This window comes from Lepidochelys kempii, chromosome 15 (genome assembly GCF_965140285.1).
Source record: "Lepidochelys kempii isolate rLepKem1 chromosome 15, rLepKem1.hap1, whole genome shotgun sequence".
In the NCBI taxonomy this organism is placed as follows: Eukaryota; Metazoa; Chordata; order Testudines; family Cheloniidae; genus Lepidochelys; species Lepidochelys kempii.
The window spans coordinates 13,417,804-13,435,115 of NC_136394.1; the positions used below are offsets into that span (position 1 = coordinate 13,417,804).

The 17,312-nt window shown below is 39.1% G+C and overlaps 1 protein-coding gene across 4 annotated transcripts in view; it reads right to left on the reverse strand.

Moving 5' to 3' along the window:
- CABIN1 (calcineurin binding protein 1) overlaps window positions 1-17,312 on the reverse strand; it is a 206,308-nt gene that overhangs the window by 20,616 nt on the left and 168,380 nt on the right. For all 4 annotated transcript variants that reach the window (XM_073312662.2, XM_073312664.2, XM_073312663.2 and 1 more), the window contains exons 33-35: window positions 16,244-16,888; window positions 15,336-15,410; window positions 1,243-1,528 (exon numbers count right to left, since the gene is read on the reverse strand). In XM_073312662.2, coding sequence (XP_073168763.2) covers window positions 1,243-1,528; window positions 15,336-15,410; window positions 16,244-16,888 — 1,006 coding nt within the window. The remainder of the gene's footprint in view (window positions 1-1,242; window positions 1,529-15,335; window positions 15,411-16,243; window positions 16,889-17,312) is intronic.

A 17,312-nucleotide genomic window follows, 5' to 3' on the forward strand; every position in this document is an offset into this window, starting at 1 on the left:
ATTATGCCTTTAAGGCACAGTCCCACATTGGGTGTCTGTATAGCTGGAAGGGGCTAGGCTGTTAACAGAAGCCACAGGAAGAATTGTGGTTGGTTCAGACAGAATTCCTCCTGGAGCTCCGTAGCGTACACTTCAGCAAGAATTCTGCCATCTTTTAAGTGGGTGCATCATTACGCTTCCACACATGAGCACAACTAGGCTCTGCTGGCCAGTACAGAGCAGGCTTGGGCTGGTTCAGCCTTACTTCATGCCCTCTGTGGAGGTTAGTAATACTGAGGGTGCGAGCCCATCACACTCCCTTTGCCTACTGGCCACGCTGTGGCTGGCCTGTGACCAAAAATGCAAGGGTGATAAGACTCATTAAATTCTCTGATCTTGGTTGTCTGTCTAGGACCAACTATATAAAATGGTCCCAAATAAGTCATGTTCTCATGCCAACCAGGGACTCTAAACTGTATGTATTTTGCATCTTTGACCTTCTTATCTGCACCCTGTGTCCTCATCTAACTACATTAGGGCTACAAATATTGTAATTCTAACATTCCAGTCCTCTCAGCCACTGTTTATTCTGCCTCATACAACTATCATTCTGTAGTTACCATGGCTCATTGTAACTAAGTCAACCCTCCATTTTCCAGAGCAGAAATATTTATATCAATAGCATATCTGATGAATATATCTTATAAAATAGTTTCTCTGTGGCATAAAGATGATGCTACCCTACAAAAAAGTTATTAGTACACTACTGTACAAGTTTGGGATTTCTACACACACATACACACAAACACGTGGCAGTGATACCCATATAATAAGTTACATTAATCATGCCCCTTTGACTACTTCACATACACATTGCCGACTAATCCATCTCCACTGGTATTATGTCTAACTTTTCAAACTTCTAAGCAATTTTAAACCACCACTATTTCTTTAAGTCAACTATTGAAAAAATAAATATCTATTTTATACCACAGCAGAGTTAGAAACCCTCCTTTTCAATAAGCTATAGCACTTTTATATTTTACATGTACACTGAGGACAACTCTTCGATCAGTTCCAGTAATATATATGTCCCTTTCAGAACCAGAGACAAATCTCAGTTTGTGTGGCCTCTTGTGTTCTTTTGCATATGGTCTAGCGATTAAAAAATATAACTTGTGGCAGAATTCTGACTTACTTACTATGTGCCCTTGGGCAAGTCAACTAGAGACTGTCAAGACATTTTGTTAGGTGCAGACTTACCATGCGCAATGTAAGACATGCTGGGAGCAGTCTCTGCACTCTGGCGTTGGTGTGGCTCGATGTCCTTGTGTGGTGTGTGCGGTGGGGGCACTGAAGAAGATGCGGAGGAAGAGGAAGAGGAGGAAGAGGATGCTGGCTTGGGTTTGGAATGAAGGTCGTTCAGTTTTAGGAGGTTTTCAGAAGTCACAGTGTCTGGATTTACTGGTGTAGGAGGCAGTGTTGCTGGAAAGAAGCTCTCTTTATTGTCCTTTATATGCTTTGGGGTTGTTGGCGTTTCCCCTATGGACTACATTAAAAAAAGGAAAGATGGTGAGAAAATATGGCCTACTGAGCTCATATGTGTAACCTTATTGAATGGAAACTGCAAGTATTGTGGTCACTTGCATAATGCAAAAAAATAGCATCTCTCTTGTGCACATATATACTAAACATAATAATAAAATCTTTCCCCCAGGTGAGTATTTATCTTCCATACTTTACAGTTCATTTATCAAAGCACCACCTGGAGTACTTATTCATATTCACAGTTATAGTGCTCTAATTGAGCTGCTTTGTATAGAAAGCTCCTTAAGCATAATATACTCAGCGGAACTTTATTATTAAACAGGATGAAATTCAGGAATGTTCCAAACTCCTATGAATAGAAAGAAGCTCTTTCAATTAGAAAGAATTGCTGGCAAACTCTGGGTTTAATCTAGCAGATAGTTAGTGCTTTGGGAAGAATTGAGCTTCAAAACCCCAAATTATTAAAAGAAAATACTGTATGTAAGGCTATGAAAGAGAACAAAAGAAACGAGGAGATAAGAGAGTATTTATATTTGTAAAATAATAAAAATGTGCTTATTCTAAGTGATTATCAATTGTGGCAGCGAGTGAATAATGCTTGAAATGACTGATCTGGAAGCACTCTTGCCTTTGGACCTTAATATGGAGGATAAAATATCAATACTAACAGCTGGGCTCTCGTCCCAAGGGCACAACTAAGAATCTGAAGCATTGCTACTAGTTACGTAACCAAGAGGTGGAAGTGTGATTTAAATTCACCAAGGAAGGGAAAGACAGCTCAAATAAAATAAAACCCCTCCCACATTCCATACCAATAGATATTCTGGTCTTTAATGCTACAGACTACCTTTGTGTTCTTAATAATCTTCATTAATTCAGATTAAGTGGTAATGAACTGGCTAGACAGACTCCAAGCTGCTCACCTGTCAGTCTCATAGGCCCTAAACCACTAAAGTAAAAGGAGATTTATGCCCAGTTCATGCAGTAGGGCCTGTGCCTTTGGAGCAAGAAGATCAAAGTTCTATCTTTGCTACCAATGTTCTAAGGGACCATGGTGTCCTAGGTGTCTACAGATTTGCTACAATGGTGTGAGAAGCAGGGGTTGAACTCCACTGACAGAATCTGGAGTGAATTTGTACCAGAATATCTGTAATATTTAATACATTTAAAATTCAATACTGGAGAGCGCTCTTGGACCTATTTATACTTCGTGTAGTATAACTTCTAAAGTCACTTCTGTGTTATTAGTGCGTATATTTAATCAGTCGCAGTATTTAATGGATATGGTTAAAATCTCACTGCCAATTAATTTTAAAAAAGCTGTTTTTACGTCATAATTGCCATACTGGATCAGATAAGATCTATTGTGCCTCTAGCAATGTCCAGTTTCTGATGGTTTAGAGGATGTAAAAACTCATAACGCACCTAATTTATGAGATTCTGTACACAGAAGACAAATTTCCTGCATACATAATGTCCTAAATTCTGAAACTAGTATAGACAACTGAAGATGCTATTGACAGTCAAAGTTATCCAAATATTAAAAAATCCAGGCACACTATTAGTAATAAAAAAACCCTTACATTTATATAGGTAGTGAGCACAGAGAGAGGAATGAGAATGGAGGAGTGACAAAAAAAGAGGACAGGTAGGGACTAAATTAGTAAATGGATTGTAGGAGACACGCAGCTTATATGACTGGTGGGAAAAGGAGTGCATGAATAGAAAGGTCAGAGAGAAGGAAAAGGCAAGATTTGGGGACATACAAGAGGTAAAGGAGAAAACAGATGGTGAGGCAAGAAGAAACAGAAAGAGAAAGGTACATGAAAGAGGAGTCACTGTCAGATTCCCATATAACACTTAATTGGAGCTTGAAGGAAACCACTGTGAAAGCTGAATATAGTAAGGTTTTTAATTGCAGATGAATGGGTGTGTAGGGCGGGGACAGAGCTTTGACTGACATAATCCATGCATGTATAAAAGGCCAAATTCATACCTACTAAATCTGAAGTCAACAGGAATATATTTGGCCCAGTGTTTTTCAAGTTGTTCGTTCATGTAAAATTTCAAGGTCTGTCTAATACTTTTCCTTGGCAGCCTAAGACTGCCAGGGTTGCATTCTAAGGAGGATGTTGGCATCCAATGGTGGCATAAACAAAAACATATTTCATGTGTACGTGGCCAGCACTGTGCAACATATGTTTCACTTAAATATTGCAGCCACTGTCCTGACTGAAGCTGACAGAGTGCTTGGGCATGAACAAAACCAAGATTCCAATTGTTAGTGTATAATGGAAACTATGGGTGTGCGAATTGGAAAGGATTTAGGTATTCCATCCAACGATTGGTTACTTTACAGGGCAATAGTTTTTTGTAATAAATCTGAACTTTAGTAGATATGTGCACATGGGCAGTGAGTATTAAAGGCTGGGGAGGGCAGAGCCCCCCCAAACAGCCCTGCATGGCTCTGCCCCCAGGCCCACTCCTGCTTCCCGGCACTGTGCTGCAGGGGGCTCTTCCCCCGTGTCCAGGGCCCCAGGCTGGGGCTAATGGGGGCCATCCTGGGGCTAAGGACTCCACCTGGCGCTCTGGGGCACTGGAAGCTGTCCTGAGCTCCAGGGTTGGGGCAGGAAGGGCGCTGCCTGGAGCTCCGCGGCTGGGTGGGGGCCGTGCTGCCTGCCTGGTGCTCTGGGAGGGGGCACGCCGCCTTCCTGGCACTCGGGAGGTCTGGGGCTGGGGGCCCACTCTGGCCTTCAGCGGGCGAGGAGGGGCCTCAGGCAGAAAGGGCAGGCCAGGCTAGGTGCTACCCTCCCTGAGGTTCACCCATTGCTCATTAACGTGCATGTGTGCAAAGTAGGGGTAATAATGCATCAGCACATGGCATTATCCTGTACTGGTACTAATCTGATAGCTCCATTAGTTTCAATGTGATTTAAGGTTTTACTTGAAAGAATTTTCTCATCTTAATGGCTGTTAAGAAAACTTTCCAAATGTAAACTGGTGAAGGGCTGTCTTAGTGATTCTCGAGATAGAGAAAATCAGATCCCCTTCTCCAATGAAACAGAGATGTTAGCAGGTGAACATAACCTTGATAACTTTCTTTGATGGTGAAAGTGGGGGTAAGGAGACTGTCCTAAAACAAAAAATCTCCCACAGTACACAGAAAAGAATCCTGGCCTTATCACTATATCCTTCCCCCACTGCAATTCCACTGTTGCCCTCTTGAGAGAGGCTGAAATTTATATGACATTTTATTGAAGTCAAGGAAGCTGGAATAGTATCAAAAATAACTGAGGAAGAATTATAATCGGTGTGAAGGATTACCTCTTTTGAAAATATTTAGTTTTTAGTGTGAAGACAAGAGTTGTGACACTTCTATATCAGCCACTGATGCCAACTTACATGCAAAGCAGGTGTGCATGATCCCACTAGCAGTAATACTTGTCAAGGTCTATGGGGCCACATGTATTTTAATGTCATGCAGGTGATTGCCTAGCAGCAAAAACACAGGACTATTACACTTTGCGTGAGAAACAGACCCGGAAGATACATAGTAGAGAAACTGACTTAAGTGCATCAGAACTAATGCATACCTATCTATTCTATCTATGATCATACTGCTGATCATAACCAGGCACGGTAAAGACAAGACACTGAGAAGGGCACCAGAAGGAGGACCAGTTTTCTACAGCACATTTTTTTTTAAATCAGGAGGGGGTATGATGTTCTGCGTGGATGAATGCATTCCATGTCTTTCTGGGGCTTGATTATTTCCTCCCCTCCGCATTCATCTTCAGTAGAAAACTGAGAATTAGTGTCAAGCTTCTACCCATGTTGTAGAACTGATCAATGACATTGTTTTTAATTGTTCACTTTATTAATATAACTTCATAAGCAAAGTTTTATGAATGAAATAACATTCATTCATAAACTGGTTACCCCAATAACTGGCTAACTGAGTTTCACTTTCAATCCAATTGCTGCTTAAATTGCTGAAACTTACATTGTTTCAACATTGTAACTTCTGCTCACTTTTTGTCATTCATATACTTGTCTATATTGTAACTCAAACTCCATTTTAACTTGTCCCAAACTCCATTTTAAAATGCTCACTACATTTTGTAAAAGCTTGCTGCAACCTTCATTTTTGCAAACCCTGCTGTGACCTTATTAGTTTAGTTTAGATGTGTGAATGAGGTATGTATGGATGATGGAATCAACCTCCAGCCCCAGCCTGTCCTGATGAAATAAAGCGTAAACACCAACGGCTGAAGATGCAGACAACAGCCCTGACAAAGCAAGAAGAGTCCACCCTAAAAAGAAAAGAACAAAAATACAATTGAAGAAACATCAAAGCCAGGTCCTAGGCTGAAAGTCATGTCTGCAACTGACGGGTGATCAATCACACTGAACCCAGACACAGCGTGACACAGCAAGACCTATAAACTCTGGATTCAAACTAAAGCCTATAAAAAAGTATGGATGAGATGGAAGACTTTGGAGGGTAACATTCTGCTGCCAACATGCAAGGGCATTCGTGCATGCCCAAGAGAGACCCAGCCCTTCCTTGTGCCCAGCTTTCCTGGCCAGTTAGCCGCCACAAGCTACGAACCCAAGCCATGAACTCAAGCTACATTCAGGACTGGTAACTATACAGCAGCTGCAGAACATATATATATATATATATATATATATATAATGTGTGTGTGTGCACACGTACATAGGTATTAGATATTAGTTATTGGTCATAAATCAAATTGTGTTATTATAATAAATGTGACATCTTGTCTTGTCCCCTGAAACGACCCTGTGTAGTTTTGTCTGCATAACAATGTTTGATGTGGCTTCTATGAGGAGAATGTTCTACTGTACTTTGTTGTGGTACATAGAGTCAAAGCTCTGACTATTCTCTCCCAATCCATGGCAGGATGTAAACTTTCCCATTCTCACTGCCTTTAAAATTAATGTAAATGTGTTTTACAACGTGAAGAGGCTTCATGCTTTTTTCCATGATAAAGGTAGCAAGTTTCAGAGGGAACTGGTGTCTATGAGGAACTGGTACAGAAGGAGGAAAATTATCTCTCCTCTCATTCCCCCTCCGATCATTTTGGTGGAAAACCTCTAGTTTCCCCACTAGGGGCTGGGATTTCCTGTAGGTCCTCACCTGTTAAAGAGAAGAGTATGCAGGAACTCTGCTTTCGCCTCATCTCTACCACAGCATATAGACAGAACCAGCAAAGCCTGAGGCTTTTATGCTGTACTGGTCACATGACTGGTGATCAAATGATGTATAATAGAAAGAAGTATATCTGCTTTGGTCATATCCTATGTTCTTTGTGTTTTTATACATATATCAAAAGAGCTTTAAAGCAAAGGTGCCCTTTGGTATGGGATCAGGCTGAAACCTAACTGAATAAATAAAGGTATATGGCTATGCAGATGGTGAGATCTCTTTTTGGGCTATATGTAGCTAGGTGTCTAAGACTCTTTCTATGCTTCTATAGCCATCAACAGATTACTCTTTTCTTTCTTTTCTATACTTTCTTTGGACTCTAGAGGCGTTAACCCCCTCCTCTTCAAAAAAAATCCTTAGGCCTCATGGGAACTGGAGGATCTATGGAGAAACCCTTCTTATACAGGAAGAAAATATAAAGGCACAGAAGAGGCAGAAAAGCAGTTACTGACCTAGCCTTAAAGGGAAGAAAGCAGTAGAGATAGAGGAATAACCTTCTCCTGGAGTATAAGCTCAGTAAAAAATTCCTTGCAGTTTTTCTGTAGGGCACTTCAGTGTTGAGACAACAAGTGATAAAAAGTGATATTTGACACAAGACTTCTGTCTAAGCTTTTTCCAATGTACCTTTAGAACTAGCAGTGATGCCCATAATATGGTACTGTACTCCATATCTTGAAGAACCATATATCAACTTCAACATGGCCCCCCAACTTGGGTTTAGTGTGTGGGTGCTGGTGGCCTGGGATATACAGAAGGTCAGACTAGATGATCTAGTTGTCCTTTGTGGCCTGAAACTCTATAACTAACATTTTGTAAAGGGCAAATTATAACATACACACAGTCATCTGAATTGTATTCCAGCCGAGCCAACTCCTTCATGTAATGCATGCATTCAAAGATGTGGTCTCCCATTCTGAGTAGGCGGCCTACTACATATTCCAACGACGCTCTGATATGCAAACAGAATTATCAGATCAAGAGAGGTAAAATGGTAAGGTGAAAAATATTAATAAATTAAAAAGGAAAAAAGTGGTTTTTTTCTTTCCTTCTTGTTCATTTAAACAATTGTTTTCAGCTGCAGGCTGAGAGAGGAGAGCTGTTAATTACGCTGAGAGAACACCTCCAGTATAAAGTGAGAGGGGGATGCCATGGTAACTGGTGAATGCAACAGTGAACAAAATGGTCACTCTTTGGTAGGAGTGAGATCTAAAAAACTTGTCTTTTTGTCCCCCTTTTCCCACCTTCTTCTTTCCCTTTTTCTTGTTGTCTCTCTGCTGCATTAAATAAAATCTATAGACAACTCAGGAAAAACACTTTCAGCTCCATAAGCAGTCTCTGACGTCTTGATGTGCAGAAAGAAAAGAAAATGAGGAGATGAAAATTAGCAGCAAGTGGGCAGAACAAAGGAGGGGGGGGAACCATATGAGGCAGAACAAGAGATGCTTATTTTCTAATTATTTAATGTTTCACTTATTTCTCCCCACCCCCGAGAAAGGGCTTTTAACAGTTTCTTTTACAGATCAACAACGTAAAAATGTGGGAATATGAAAAGAAAATCTGGACATCCAAACCAGATCAAACAATATCCTCTCATCAGTTTTCTCCCTGAAGAAAAAAATGTTTACAAACCTACCATTTCAGTTCACATTCTGCTTTGCCCCTGCACGACAATTTCTTCTGTTCCAAGCAAAACTTAAAAAGCCACTTTGAATATAAACTCTAACATGACGATTTACCAATTGTAAATCCATTGATAGTACAATTTGAGTGACTGATTTGATTTTGAGACTGGCTCAAGGAGAAAGCTTGCAAAGCTCTTGTTAACAGATAATAGGTTATATATTGCAGAGCCATGATTTTTGCCACCACCACATGGAATCCATCCAAAAACATTATTTTAACTGGTCATCATAGACCATAAAATCTGTGCTACCTGTGGTCATAAAAGGAAAAAACCAAGATATTGGCTTGTTAAAAACTGATAAAAACAGAAAAATCACAAACCTTGTAAGTCTATTTTCCCATCCAAACCCTCCAGTAACATAGCCCTCTCTCCTTGGGCTCCTGCTGTTTTACACAATAGCACCATTTGTTTACAGGAGGTGAATATTTGCTGGTTTGAGATAAAGCAGGATTCACTCTATTGGAACCAGACAGATGTCCCTTAGAGTAAATATTCTAGTGCCTGCATATTAATTCATGGCTTTGTACTAGCAATAATATGTTATCTCCATGCTACTCAAGATCATATCCCCAGCAGAAGAGAGTCAAACAGACTACAGGGTTGAGTAATCTCTAAAATTTAGATTTCCACCTTCCCAAAAGGGAGTTCCTAGAAGGCTTTGAAGAAAGGCATATGTTAAATTAGAAAGTAAAGTTTTATTAGAAATGACTTATTAGGAGAACCAGTTTTGTTCCAGTGTACTCGGATATCAAATCTGCTCTAATAGTTGTTTTCAAGACTAAATTTGTTGTTCTCTGTCATAAATATAAAGGGAAGGGTAAACCCCTTTGAAATCCCTCCTGGCCAGGGGAAAGCTCCTCTCACCTGTAAAGGGTTAAGAAGCTAAAGGTAACCTCGCTGGCACCTGACCAAAATGACCAATGAGGAGACAAGATACTTTCAAAAGCTGGGAGGAGGGAGAGAAACAAAGGGTCTGTGTGTCTGTCTATATGCGGGTTTCTGCCGGGGATAGACCAGGAATGGAGTCTTAGAACTTTTAGTAAGTAATCTAGCTAGGTATGTGTTAGATTATGATTTCTTTAAAATGGCTGAGAAAAGAATTGTGCTGAATAGAATAACTATTTCTGTCTGTGTATCTTTTTTGTAACTTAAGGTTTTGCCTAGAGGGGTTCTCTATGTTTTTGAATCTAATTACCCTGTAAGATATCTACCATCCTGATTTTACAGGGGGGATTTCTTTATTTCTATTTACTTCTATTTTTATTAAAAGTCTTCTTGTAAGAAACTGAATGCTTTTTCATTGTTCTCAGATCCAAAGGTTTGGGTCTGTGGTCACCTATGCAAATTGGTGAGGCTTTTTATCCAACATTTCCCAGGAAAGGGGGGGTGCAAGTGTTGGGAGGATTGTTCATTGTTCTTAAGATCCAAGGGTCTGGGTCTGTAGTCACCTAGGCAAATTGGTGAGGCTTTTTACCAAACCTTGTCCAGGAAGTGGGGTGCAAGGTTTTGGGAAGTATTTTGGGGGGAAAGACGCGTCCAAACAGCTCTTCCCCAGTAACCAGTATTAGTTTGGTGGTGGTAGCGGCCAATCCAAGGACGACGGGTGGAATATTTTGTACCTTGGGGAAGTTTTGACCTAAGCTGGTAAAGATAAGCTTAGGAGGTTTTTCATGCAGGTCCCCACATCTGTACCCTAGAGTTCAGAGTGGGGGAGGAACCTTGACATTCTCCCATCTCAAACTTTAGCTACATGACTGAATAATGAATGACCTCGCTAGAGGATCTGGTGGCAAAGTAATCACATTCCCAGAATCTTAGCATCCTAAAACTAATATAACTCAGGTTTCAGAGTAACAGCCGTGTTAGTCTGTATTTGCAAAAAGAAAAGGAGTACTTGTAGCACCTTAGAGACTAACCAATTTATTTGAGCATTAGCTTTCGTGAGCTACAGCTCACTTCATCGGATGCATACTGTGGAAACTGCAGAAGACATTATATACACAGAGACCATGAAACAATACCTCCTCCCACCCCACTCTCCTGCTGGTAATAGCTTATCTAAAGTGATCACTCTCCTTATATAACTCAGTTAGTCATGCTAATCTTCTCAAAACTCTACTTAGCGGCAAGTTATTTCCAGTATGGAACAATAGCAGGATGGATAAAAATCAACTGTTTTTGAAAGAAAAATAAAAAAATGTTTTATTTACATCAGATTTTTTAAATTTTGTCATTTAAATTATAAGTTTCTCTTTTTAAAATTAAACCTGTTTTACAAAACATATTATAATCTTTTAAAACATTTAAATAAAAATAAATATGCTGAATCCGTGAGCCTCTATAAAACTTTGAGTTAAAGGCTGCTTTTCTATATAAAGAAAGAATTAAGGAAAAAACATCTAACTTTTGAGGTCAAGCTTAATAAATATAGCATAACAGGACAGTCTAATTTAAGAGATTGTCTCATTTCAAGAGCTAGGCAAAACTAGCAACATAAACTCCAGTCACTTTCACTTAGGTATATTTGAATATTTTCCCAGGCTGATCTGAAATAATCAGTTAAATTCACTGACTACAATTAGTCCCTCAGTTTAATAAATCATTTAGCTGTAAATGTGAAACATGTTTTGATAAGAGAAGTTTATGTATTCAAAACATTTAAGGTTGTTTTGTTTAATAAAGATAAATTTGATATGCCATTTTATGTGATTAATTAAATTCCAGTTACCATCCCAATGAGGCTTCACACAAATCACAAACAAGAAGCTTGTAAATAAGCAATATATCATTCACCATTTTCTAACACACTAAAAATGTACAGTTAATAAGAATCTGAAAATACTGACCTATATAATTTCTTATATTCTGGTATTATATATATAGTATATATTCTTATATTCTGACCTATATAATTTCTTATATTTGGTTTGTAGACACCAAAAAGATGTATCACATCTAGTGTAAATGCCCTGTTTAGTTGTAAATCAACATATTTTAATGGTTATAACAACCGAGTGTGCACCTTTCTTTAGAAAATAACTGAAGTACAAATGGAAAAGTTGATTAAAATTTACGATTTAAATCAAGGCTTTCCACTTGGTGATTTAAATCATGATTTAAATCAATGTACTCTGAACAAAAGCATGGTTTGTTTTAAGAAATTCACTACTCAGCATATTAGTTTTACAATCCAGGTCACAAATCAGTGTGATGACTATAAAATTATTTGTTTTAAAGGAAAAATAAAGACATGATTTGCCTTCTGATCCCAGATTTCTTTATAAAGAAACAAGTTAAAGAGTAGATTATATGGGAAGAGAAAAAGTCCCCACTGTATTGCCACTTGCACTATTTGTAGTCATTTGTGTAGTTTTAACAGGAAAATGTTACTGGCTACCTGATGGGGTCAATATGGAGACCAAGATCTTCCACTAAAAATCAAATCAAGAGAGACTCTTGCACCTCTTTCTACCTCCTTCCTTCAAGAAATCAAATTAGTTCTCAAGAGCTTGTCAAATTGGTTCTTATATGAAGCTGCATTGCAAAATACACCATTAACAACTTGGATATAGAACATAAAATGTAGCATCCTTGTAACTATATGAGAAGTGTAACATTTAGCCCACTGGACTATTTGCTCCTACTTCTCTTGTCTGCTTATATTTCTAGGAGAAGGAAAGAGTTCATTTGTGAATATAACAAAATTGTTTTAATAAATGCTAATAATGCCAATAATGAAAATCCACTACTATCACTTCTAAGATTATATACTTTTAGGGAGTATTGTGTATCAGCAGAATGGGAAGAATTCTTACAGCATAAAAGATTAAACCAGTATCTTCACCAAAACTCCCATACTGAAAAAAAAAATTAAGTTGGTCTAGGTGAAGACAAATGGTCTAAGCCCTTAAACCAATTGTACTCGGAGGCACTGTTTGACATGCTAACTTTACAAGTGCACCTGCACAATAAAAGGTGTGTTTCTAATACAACTACCAAGCAGAAGAGGGCAAACTTCTATCAAGACAAGAAAAGGGATTTTAATTAATGAGTGCTGCTGTAATCCTAATGCTTCAGGTCTTCATTTTTCTAATTTAGGTTATGGCACTTTACATCTAAGGAATGATTAATTAAAAAAAATTGAATAGAAGCCAAGGTTTAAAGATCCTCAAGTGGTGTGACTGTAGAAGTGCAGTATGCTCAGTTGTCTTCTAGTGTCTGACCTCTCTTTTTTACAGATTAACACTAATTCTAGAAGCGAATTTCTGGTTATCTTGCCTAGGGCTAAGAAGAAATTACTTAAGTTATAGGAAAAGTCCCATCTCAAGGACAGCAAAACATTTATTTTGAGGAATCAGAATTAGTGAGAGCCCTAAATGAATGACACAGAAGCCCTCCTGCCTTCATGTTAGCCATTCATTCATCAGAAAGACCTTTATCCCCATTCCTATTGTGACAGCTTTGTGGCCTTCTTGAGAGAGAGTGCAGTTTGATGTTATTCTGGCTGTAATGCAAAGATCAAACAGTAACCCCACGTATCATCACAGAACTGTTGATCGAATTGTAGTCGTTGCTCTACATGAATTTCATAGATTTCTAAAAAGCCTTTGACACAGTGGATAGAACTGTTTACTGGAAATTGCTGCGTCACTATGGAATCTCCCAGAAATCTGTGATTATTCTTCAAAAGCTTTTATGAAAATAGAACATGCAAAGAATTACATAGCAGCAAACTGACTAAGCCATTCAAGGTAACTACCAGCATCAGACAAGTACATCTTATGTCACAGATGACTTTCCTACTAGTAACAGACTCGGTCATGAGAAAAACCACAAACAGCCCAGGGGTTTGCAACGGACTTTCACACAGAAACTAGAAGACCTTGACTTTGCAGATAACATCAGCTTGCTGTTCCATACCCACAAAGATATGCAAGCTAAAACAAACCATCTCCAGACATATGTTACTCGGGCTGAAAATCAACACTAAGAAAACTAAAACCTTGAGAATCAACCCCAATAACACTTTCTGGGATTAGGGGAGGTAATACCTTTTACTGGACCAACTTCTGTTGGTGAGAGAGCAAGCTTTTGAGATACACAGAGCTCTTTCTCAGGTCTGGGAAAGGTACTTAGAGTGCCACAGCTAAATACAAGATCAAACAGATAGTTTAGCAAAAATAGTTAGCATATATGCTAAGGGACCATTCTGGGATTGACATACAAGAGGTCTGACACTTCACATACCTTGGCAGCATCATAAGCAAAACTGGTGGAATAGATGAAAGAAATTAACAACTAGGGGTCTCAAAGTTATTTAGAACAGGGGAATTTGTCTTTATAGCTTGTGACATACAAGCACGCACATAAAATTGGCCATAAAGGTAAGGAGACTAAGTAGATGAACCCACAATGGAAGTCTCTGGGTCAAAATCAGCAACTTTAACAGGTGGTCTAAGTAGACTGCAAAACAGGTGATGTAACTTGTACTGATTAGGTATTCAGTAGATGTGAAAATGAGTGCAGCTTACCGATCTAGGAGATGTGTGTGGATTGTAGCAAGAAAAGCAACTAAATGGGAAAGTGTAGGAGAAAGCAGCCCTCCAGCTTACCTTTCATCCTCTTCTTAGTTCTTTTCCTGCTCCAGACTCCTTGGTGCGTAAAATTATACTCATTTTGCCCCCCCCATTAAGTACCAAACTAATACAAAATACTCAACTTTACCACTTTCATCCATTTTTTAGAGTTCTTATGAATGATGAATATATTATATTTAAGTCATGGCTGAATTTTGCTCAGTATGTATGCACAGTTCTACATTTTTGGTGCAGAAAATCTCAGCCAGCAGCACTTTTTGTATCTAGTTTTACAATTTTAAAATATCTCCACCACTTGATATCATACTAAAGCAATAAAAAGTTTCTAACTTGGACTCTAAATATTTCAAACAAATTTGGTTTTATTGTAAATACATTTTTGAGGGCTGTCAATCTACAATATAGCTAGATTTTTATATTTTGAAAGAACGTATAAGGCAGCTGAGTAATGGCTATTGAGTAAACGCACTGGGATTTTTCCAAGATGTATTTTACTTTCTCTAGTTGGACTTTGAGTCACTGTTTCTGCTCTTAATCCATGTGTGCTGATGCGAGGAACCATAAAATCCTGTGGTTTTGTCAACTCTATGGTTTGCCAGCAATATGAATCACCATAGGACACACCTACTGACCCGTTTGCTATTTCTTCCTGGCTTTAGGTCTCTCTCCAAGGGCAGGTAAATAACCATCTCCCTTCAGGTTCCACAGCTGTTGCTTGGAGTAGAAACCCAGAAACCACAGAGATGCTGGGTGACCATGAAAAACGAGACCTTTACATGTAGCAATACGTTCGGATCTGTTGCTGCTGGTCCAAAGGTTGCGAAGATTTAGATAGAGGAGTCATTGTAAAGGTATGGAAATCACTCTGATTTCCACTGTTAGCTACCTACATCTCTCATCTTAGATCAGCTCAACTCAATTGTGCAACAGATTACAGGTAATCATAATCCTGCAACAGCCTTTGTAATGACTGATATCATAAAAACTGATGAGGGGAAAGAGTATAAAGGGTTAGATAAATACATTTCAGCCAATGGACAACGAAAAAGAAAATGTGACAAGGGTTAAGAAACAAATAAGAATTGAATTATCCTTAGCAACAAACACTTGATTAAACATTCAAAATGTGAAGCCTCCTCCCCCGATCTCCAATTATACCTGTTCCTCAAAAACAATGCTAAGAGGAAGTAGATGTTTCTTATGTGGCTTACAGACACTTGTCTGCTAAACTATCAGACCATAAAATAACAGTGTTGATGATGGTAAAGGGAAGAAAGAACGGTTTAGTGCTTACCTGTTTCTGTGTTGAGGCTCCCATATGTACCTGACAGAACTTGACTGCCTGTTCCAGGGCCACTTCCTCATCCACCTGAATAAAGAAGGACACTTGATGAAGCCAGTATGATTTAGTAACTGGCAGGAAATCTATCACTGATTTCAGTGGAGCAGAAGCAGTCCTTTGAGTTCCAACACAGTGTGGGTATGACTTTGCTTCTTGCAAACAATGCCCTTGTTCTGGCAAGAGGCTCTGTAGCAAAGTGCCCCCTTGCCCAGAGGCAGTTTGGTGGGATGGTACGAGGCCATCTGAAATATGTGGCGCCTTTTATATTTTGTTGGATATGGTGTTCACTGTTGCTCTCTGGTTTAAGCTGACTGATTAAACTGTCACCAGTGCAATAGGCAGATTCAGACTCTATGCTAACAAAGCCATTGCAAAATTTTAAGCAGGGAAGTGCTGAAGGCCCACTCTCCCTATTACCCAACTGCATCTACTATCAGTGAACCTTACTGACCAAGGAAGCAAAAAAAAAAAAAAAAAAGTTCCCCTTGCACCCTCTCTGGCAAGATCATAAATCAGAAATGTTTGTTAAAAAGCAGTTGTTTTAATATACTTTACCTTATAGATAGGACATGATGCAACTCCAAAAAATTAAGAGCTCCGAAGTAAGGATGCATTAGGGATTTATGTTCCTAACATAGACGACATATTTTGATTAATATTCACTCCCTGCCACCTGATTCATAAAATGGCAATGGTAAAAGAGAGACAAGGTGGGTGAGGTAATATCTTTTATTGGACCAATTTCTACTGATGAGAGAGACAAGCTTTTGAGAGAGACACAGAGCTCTTCTTCAGGTAACACAGGAAGCTGTTTGCCCAAAATCTACAGAGAAAGTAGAACTGATAGTAAAATCACTTGCCTGTTTAATCAGCATGTATGTTTCTGACATGATCTTCTCAATCCTGCCCAGGTCATAGGCCATGACCTTCTGACCTTGTTGCCACACCCGGTAGGCATCCAGTAACAGAGTTTTCCCAGACTCTGCATCATCTATTAACTTCCTCTTTCTGTTTGCTCTCTGGACAGCTTCCTCCACAGGTGCTGCCTGAACTGTTCCTTTAGCTGCCTGCTGTTGTTGCTGTTTTGAGCTGATACTTAACTCCTCCAGGGAGAGTTCTGCAGTCCTGCTTTCAGGGGTTTTGTCCTTTGAGTTCCTGCCAGACTGAACACGATCTGGCTCAGTATGTTTAAAGGAAGAATCAATTTTTTCAGGGTCTTTGGAATATCCATCAAAATCCATGGGCTCAACTGAGCCAGGCCTGCGGCCCTCTTTCATCTCCTTGTCATTCTTATCCTCTTGTTCCAATGTGTCCATAGCATTGAGGGTTTGTCTCTGGGTCACTTCTTTTACTCCATTCTCAGTACCACATACTGCTCCATCAGAGAAGCCTGGCTTTTTGGGAAGAACCTCCTTCCCTTCTTCAGCACTAGCTTTGTTGGAGACGTCTGTTGTCATCTTTCCTACTGCAAGGCTACAAGATTTGGAACCTTGATCTTCTGATACCTTAAAAAAAGAGCATCCTTTTTAATTAACACTGAATCAGAAGCAGCTTAGTGTTTGAAAAGCTAACTACAGGTAACACGAAGGCTGACAATAAGGACCATTGTTGTGTTACGGTCTTTGGTGCTAAAGAGAATGAGTTTATTTAGTATTCATTCTTGCTTAGTCCTTTAAAAAAAAATCGGTTAAAATTAACTCAAGTCACTAGCTTTAAGACTGGTTATAATATTCTGAGGAAAAGATCACAGTTGAACCAATAGCACAAACTGGATCAAAATTGCTATGGCAGGTTTATTTTAACCTTACATTTCCTTTTGTGGCTTCAGTCTATGCCATATATTTGATTAGGTAAAATCAGGGTCTAGAATAGCTAGAAATTTCCCCCATCGTACTGCAACCACAACATTTCTTTTGGCACCTAAACACG